Source organism: Cystoisospora suis (genome assembly GCF_002600585.1).
Source record: "Cystoisospora suis strain Wien I chromosome Unknown contig_1222, whole genome shotgun sequence".
NCBI lineage: Eukaryota > Apicomplexa > Conoidasida > Eucoccidiorida > Sarcocystidae > Cystoisospora > Cystoisospora suis.
Genome location: NW_027154023.1, coordinates 1 through 7,546, shown reverse-complemented (window position 1 = coordinate 7,546; position 7,546 = coordinate 1). Strand labels below are relative to the sequence as shown.

The window sequence follows — 7,546 nt, the reverse complement described above, 5'->3', positions numbered from 1 at the left end:
TCACCCAGAAGGAAATCGAAAGGAGTGCAAAGAGTAAAAGCGGAAGTAGGAGGATCTACGAGACACATCAGAACAGCCCGCAGATCGACAAGGGACGAGAGAGGTAGGATCGATCCAACAAGCAGTTCTACCTCCTGAAACGATGAGAGAATTCTCTCAAGTTACAAAAGAGTTCATCAACAAGAAGAAAAGGAGTAGAAAGTCAGTGAGGGTGAAAAGAAAGTGTCTTTAGGCGAGAGAGATGAGATAATAAGCCAAAGACCTCTCAGGCTTCTTTCTAAGAGAAACATGCGCCATAGCAACGAAAGAAGAAAAAGCTCAGCATCTTCTATTGAAATTGTCCCTTTTCTCGTCGTCTTCTCCCTCTTAAACTGAACGGGTCGACCGACCTTCCGAGGAGAATTGCCATACCTGTATGAGTGAAGAGAACGCTCTTGAGTCTTACAAGGCAGCTTCCATACAGTTCGAGTACGCTTCTCCTATATTTCGTCGTCTCGCCTCTCTCCTCGTCTTATCTTCTTCTTTTTGTTCGTCTTCCTTCTCTCATTTGTCTTCCGCTTGTTCATCTTACCTGGCTGGGTTAAAGGGCGATGAAGAGAAAAAGAAGAAGCGAGGACGAGAGAGAGAGGTTTATGGAGGGTGTCTTGCCATTACGATCAAGAAGGGTAAGACACCCCCTATACTCCCATCCATTCGTCTAGGAGAAAAGAAATCGTTTTTCTTTCTTCTCGTAGATTTCCATCTTCTCTTGTTCTTCATCCTTCATATATCCTAATTTGCCCCCTACACGTCCGTACATAAGTATATATATATATATATTTATAATCTCATCGCTATGTATAGATACATATATATATGTATATATACAGATAGATACAGATAGACAGATATGATGGATGTTAGGAATCGAGCAAGAGGAGAATGCAATGAGTGAAAGACGGCGAGAAAGGCAGGCCGAGATCTGTGGGGTGATCTATCGATTGGACCCCACCCTCATTCAACACTCGACATCTTCTTATTCTCCTCCTCCTCTCTTTTTCTTCGCATTCTTCTCTGTCACTCTCATGACTCTTCTCTATTCTTGGACTCGTCTTTAATCCCCTGTATGAGAAAAGATAAACAGAAAGAAGAAAAAGCGACAAAGGCAGAAGGAAGTTATCTTATTCTACCCCTCCTCCAGGTTGGTTAAAAAAGCAAGCCCAAAGACACTCAAGGAGACAACAGAGACACATGACTGGAATGCTCTTCAGACCTTCAGTTGGTGGCCCGCGCGCGCCAAGTCTAAGGATCAAAGCTATATATATAGATATATATACATATACATTATATTGAGGCAGTAGTATCATGTAGCGTCCTCAATTCCCAGTACAGATGAACGCCTTACATGTATCTCTAGAGGTATATGAATATCAATGTCTGACGTGCCAGGTAGTCAAGGGGTCAACCTACAGTCTCACACATACTTACAAGCACACACGGCGATGAATGCATGTAACACCACGCATATATGGTACTGCGAATGTACAAGCGTCCAAGTGCCTGTCTATCTATCTTTAATCTATCTTTAATCTATCTATCTATCTATGGAGTAGACGTAGCCTATTTCTCTTTTTCATCAGCTTAGTGAAACTCTTTCAGCACCGGACCTCGTTACTCTCTCTCTCTCTTTTGACTTTCTTCTCTTGAATCTATTGTGACACTCCACTGGAGCGCGAAAAGAAAGATTTGCGACCATTCCTTCATTTTCTCTTTTTCTCTCTCTTCTTTTTTTTCATCTGTGCTCCCGTTCTTTCATACTTCCGCCAGCTAGCATCGATTCTCTTCCGTGGAGAATCGATGCTAGCTAGCCAGCTATCTGAAGATATCGCGTCCTGTTTTCTCTCCCTCTCTCACACTTACTTTTGTATAAGACGATGAAAATCTTGTCTTTTCAAACCCGGTAAAGTGACGGAGAAGAAGAGCAGTCCTCCGTCTTGAGATGTCACAGCCAAGGCTTGTTGAAATAGAAGCTCTAGGAGATGAAGATTCTCATTCTTCACATGGAAATAAGAAAGAGAAGAGGATGGAAAGATATCAACAGGCAGATCAAGGATCACAACATCGAAGTTCTGAAGTTGTCGGCGGAATCGATTATGGTGAAGATAAGGACGAGAAAGAGATTGAGGGTGAGGAGAAGAATAAAAACGGCTAGATGAAGACTGGAGAAAATCGAGTGTCTTTTCAGCTGCTTCTTGAGCTTGAAGAAGCATCGATTCTGTCGATTGTTTCGGATGACCTGGTGGAAAGATGGCTAGGGAGAAACGAGATGAAGAAGATAAAGAACGTTTTGAATTACAAGACAAATGAGAGTTCATATCTTTCTGAGAAATCTTTATATCTCTCCTTCTCAATGATGCCTCAGAAGTCACATCACTACAGCCTCGTTGTTCTTCTTGTCTTGGTTTGTCTTCTTTCTTATCGCCGTCTTTTAGATATCTGCAACTCTGCTCCGGAGATGCAAAAGACGCGAGAGGGTTCCTATGATCAGAGGAAGAAGGGGGAGAAGATGGGGAGGAAGAAGAAGAAGAACAAGGAGAGGCCGAAAAAGCAGACGACGACGACGACAAAGAAGAAGAGAGTGTATTTGAATCTTTCTGAGACCTTGATGGATGGTAGCCTGAGCTAGAGAGAGAAGAATGTCGCGATGGAAGAGAAGAAGAAGTAAAAGTGCAAGTTGATAGAGTGTCAAGTTCTCTTTGAAGTAAAGAAGAGGAAGCGAATGAAGAAGAAGAATCTGTGGCTAGCATGTCGATGCTCCTGTTGCCATCGTTTTTCGGAGCCGCACCATCGATCTCACGAAATGCCTTACAACACGAAGAAGAAGAAGATGGTAGAGACCCGCAGAGCTCTCCTCTCTTCCGTTCTCTTCTTTTTCTTTCTTCTTCTTCTTCTTCGTTCTTGTGTTCCTTGCTCTCCTCCTCTTCTTGTTGTCGTTGAATGAATGACTGGAGAAAGAGAGAAATATCCGACTGCAGAAAGAGAATCTGACGTGAAGATAAACAATTCTGGTCGATATGAAGATTTCCAAGCTTAACGATATCGGCAGAGGGATGAATAGAAACGACACATGAAGCTCCTCTTGATGCCGCCTGAACTCCAAAACTCCCTCCATGCCGTGAATAAACCTCTGTACATACACCCCAAGATCAAGAGAAACAAACCACACAAGCGAAAGGAATTCTTCTTCTCTTCTTCCTTAATGCTCTTCTCTCTTTCCCTTCCTTTTCTTCTTCTTCTTCTTTCTCTCTTCGTTTTCTTATTCGGTTTCTCTTTTTCCTCTCTTCTTCCTCTCTTCTCGCTTTTCTTCCTCTACAGAAGAATGAGGTCCCCTGGACTTAGGAGAGTGCAAATCCAAGGCAGTGGGGATGAAAAGCATAGAAGATGAAGGCAGATAAATCTTCTTTACTCTTTAGAAACAATCTATACAAACCAAATCGGGAAATGAATTCTAGGACTTTCTCAGCGAATGAATAGAGATAGACAGTTAGAGAAGTAGATAATAAGCTACAGCACTATCTCTACGACAGAAGAAGAAGAAGAAGAAAAAGCAAAGAACTGAAAGCAATCAAATGCTTGAAATAGTGAGGGATACGAGGGCCCGCAGCCGGGAAGAAGAGAACGGAAAGATGTGGAAAGAGAGAAAGAAAGAACAGAAAGAGACAAAGACACCGAGAAGGGAAAGAAATATCTCTGGTCTGGAGTTTCGTATGAGAGAGAGCACGAAGGACTTGTATAGATATATATGCATACAGTGATCTTCACGTCACCCCTCCTCTCAGGACGAATATATCAGTGTCTAGACATGCATGCAGAGATTCCTACCTGCCTGAGAAGCTATCGATCCATCTCTCTAAATGAATGGATCGATCTACCTCTGTGTATATCACCTCTCTATGGATGTTGATACATATATATATAGAGAGAGGGAGAGAGAGAAAGAGAGTTCTAAGTCATAAGGAAAGTAATTCACATGCGATCTTTACCTTCATCTCTCTCTCTGGGTCTCCGTCTTCTCCATCTTTCATCTCTTTCCTCTCCCTTGTTTCTTTTCTGCTTCCGTCAACAGGACAGCAAACGTCTTTCTTTTCCTTGAACTCTTTTGAACTTACCTCTGACTGGCTTTGAGAGAAAAGCTCCTCTTACCTAGGACAGACCTTCCTTTGCATAAGGAAGCAAGAAAGTCTCTTGTATTTCGGTGATAGAACGTCCAGCCTGTGGTATCTCCTTTATAAAGATCAACAAGAAAGCTACACCCGTTCTCGATCATCTCGACTTGAAGTGACGGCTGCTCCCCTTCCTCTTCTTCTCCTACTTCTTCTCTTCCTGGTCTACCTGAAGAAGAAGAAGAAGTAGGAGAAGAACGGCGCGCATTTCTCCTTTTCCAAATTTGTCACTTATTCATTCTTTCTTCCTTCGGTTTTCATGATAAAGAAATTTTGTCTCTTGATATCGAAGAAAGAGACTGAAGAGAACCCAATCCGAGAGAGCCTCTCTCTGGTCCTATGAACTCTCTATGTGTCTACACGACAGCGAGGAGGTGTACATACAGCTCACCAAGAGAGGGCAGACGTAAGAGAATTCGTTTTTTTTCTCTCCTAATCAACTTGACCTTTTCTTCTTTTTCATGATCCTAAGAAGAAGAAGAAAATCTTAAAAGAAGACAAGGTCATGCAATCTACTCCTGACTAGCTAGAGAGAAGACTGAAGCAAGGCGACGTATTGGTAGAAATTTCAGGTCTTCTCAAGAGATAGATGAAGGAACTCCCTAGACAGAAACCTAGAATATTTTCTTCTTTCTTGGAGTAAAGAATGAAGAAAGAAAAGATTGAAGGGCTCCTCGATCGATACCTGCAAGAATCCTAGGAGAAGTAAGAAGAGGAAGATGTTCAAGCGATCTGATGGGGGAGTCATTCCGTAGAATAAGCCGAGAAAGCTCCTCTTCAAAGACTTCTTCTATCGCCGGCTGAATGACGGGAAGAAGAAATTCATCTAAACCTGATGCATGCAGTTGGAGAACAAAATTTGATCCATACCTGGAGATGTTGACAAGAGAAAGAAAGAAAGAAAGAAAAGCGGAAGAAGAAGGAAAGAAAGAAAAGAACAGGCAAGGAAAGAAGATAGAGAGGATGAAAGAGGGGGAGAAGAATGCTAAGAGAAAAAGAAGAAAAGAGAGACAAGAGATATTCTCAAATGACAAAGACGCTGATAAGAAAGAAACTTCCCTTTAGAGGAGGGAGACACAAGCAGAAAGGAAGCTTTTGCCCTAGGAAGATCTTTCACTTCCGAAGCCTCATGAAGTACAAGAGATCTTCAGCATGACCAGTACCCAGGGCGGACTAGACATGCAGCTATCCAGGTAGCTAGCTGCCTTTTGATGAGAGCTGTAGATTGTATATTCTCTAGCTAGACAATCTCAGAAAAGCGGGTGTGCCATTGACTTGTAGACATCGAGGTGGAGAAAGTGAAAAGAGAAGAAGAAAGCTTGCGTACATCTATCATATGTAGACACGCACATAGAAGGAAGTATGAAGTGGCGTACAGGGCTATAGAGTAGGTAGAGAAAGCTGTAATGCTTATCCAGAACTTCTGTCTTGGAGATAGAGGAGATGTGAGAGATTAGATGGCTATTCAAAGTCAGCAGCTTCACATCGGAGATCTCTACTCCACTGTTCATACAGCAGGATGTATGACTCTACACCTTGTTGAGACCTAAACATCTGTACATATGTATATACATATACACAGATGTATAGATGTTGAACAGACATATAAATGGATAGATGGATGATAGATAGACAGACTAAGGATAGAGAGATGGATAGATGGTTAGATAGATAGAAATTTCTATATCATATCAGTACATTCATGCATGCATACATGCACGTATTCATCTATCTACAACATGTAACAGTGTAGCCGCCCCTAATCATGAGACACTTCTGAAAGACCTTCACTGAAGGGAGAAAGAGAGCGAGGGAATGAATGAATGAAGATAGAGGAGAGTTGGTCGGGCTTTTTACCTATCAAGTATAACCCCTGGTAAACCGTCAGCTTCTCCATTACAGACACGATAGAATGCATTTCCTGCGAAGAACTTTCGGCGTATTTCTGCTGCTTGACGTAACTTATGGGCAACGAATGGCCTATCAAATCTTTCATATGCATCCCATGAAAAGATTCTGCCAAAGCCCACACAGTCAGATCAAGCGAAGCGCGAGGGAAAAAGGAGGAGAAAAAGGGAAGAGACACAAGAAGAGGAAGAGAACGAAACAGAGAGAAGAAAGGAGAAGATGAAGGAAGAAGATGGTGACGAAGCAACAAGGAGGAGACAAAGCATTTCGGGCGGAAAAGATCAAGATGAAGACGATAAAGAAGACAACGAAGAGAACTCTAGATCTATCTTCTAATATACATACATGCATATATATCTGTATATACGCATGCATACATGTACGTAATTAGGGTGTACGTAGAAAAGGCGCAAGAGAGGTGGAGGAAAAAAGAACAACGGGGAGCAGAAGAACGTAAAGAGATAGAAGAGGAAAAAGATAGAGAGAGAAAGAAGAAGAAGGTAGACTGAGAAAGAAGGAAGGAGCAGAGATAAAGAAGGACAACAACAGAGAGAGAGACGAGACAGGTTGCTGCAAGCGAATGAGAAATAGAAAAGAAAGAATGACCTTGATGACAAAGATCTGGGGAATTATGAAACAAGGAAAAGAAAAGAAGATGAAGAAGAGAATGACATAGATAGTGCCAGGAAAGGTTGAAGATGGAAGGAGAAATAATGGGAGCGAGGACTGGGAGAGATAGAATTCTGCGTGATGCGTGATAAGAAGCAAAAGATAGAGAGCTACGAATCGAACCTAGATTCTCTCTTCCACATGCAGGCCTGATTCATCTAGGCATGCAAGCACCGAGGGAAGATATACACATGCACCACACCTCCATACACAAAGGAGACATACATGTAAACATACAAATATATATATATATATACATACATGTGGCTGATGGCGATATAGTTGCGTGCAAGCATTTGAAGAAACAAAGAAAGATATCTGTAGCTTTTTAGATAGAGATATAGATATAGAGGTATGGAGAGATTCGGGTAAAGAAGACGTACCTATCCCTCTTGTTGAATCGACATAGAGAAACAAAAGAAGAAACGTTAAGACATCTCCACTCCTTACACAGCTCTCACGCATTAGACATACGAAATCGCCTACAATTTATCTATCTATCTATCTTTGATCTATCCACATATCTATCTTTAATCTATCTATCTATCTATCTATCTATCTTTAATCTATCTATCTATCTATCTTTAATCTATCTATCTATCTTTAATCTATCTATCTTTAATCTATCTATCTTTAATCTATCTTTAATCTATCTATCTATTCACATGTACACATGGATAGAAAGGATGATTAATCGCTGGCGTGGATGGCGCTACTTCAATCTCTCTCCTGTAACTACACCTTTCTTTCTCACTCTTCCTCACTCT

The 7,546-nt window shown here is 41.5% G+C and overlaps 2 protein-coding genes across 2 annotated transcripts; both read right to left on the bottom strand.

The window, feature by feature from the left end:
* Nucleotides 1-127: 127 nt before the first annotated feature.
* Nucleotides 128-808, bottom strand: CSUI_002873 (uncharacterized protein). Its single transcript, XM_068063072.1, has one exon. The coding sequence runs from the start codon at nt 757-759 to the stop codon at nt 631-633; it is 129 nt and encodes a 42-aa protein (XP_067924953.1). The 5' UTR covers nt 760-808; the 3' UTR covers nt 128-630.
* Nucleotides 809-894: 86 nt separating this feature from the next.
* CSUI_002872 (sam-dependent methyltransferase) lies at nt 895-6,217 on the bottom strand (the record flags this gene model as incomplete). The annotated part of the gene is made up of 5 exons (XM_068063071.1): nt 895-1,101; nt 1,900-3,166; nt 4,183-4,371; nt 4,888-5,072; nt 6,060-6,217. Coding segments are annotated over 5 exons (2,001 nt in total), but the record flags the coding sequence as incomplete, so codon positions are not given.
* Nucleotides 6,218-7,546: the final 1,329 nt, after the last annotated feature.

Excerpts from the sequence above, each read along its gene's own strand:
- CSUI_002873 (XM_068063072.1), bottom strand. The coding sequence starts at position 759 with ATGAAGAACAAGAGAAGATGGAAATCTACGAGAAGAAAGAAAAACGAT.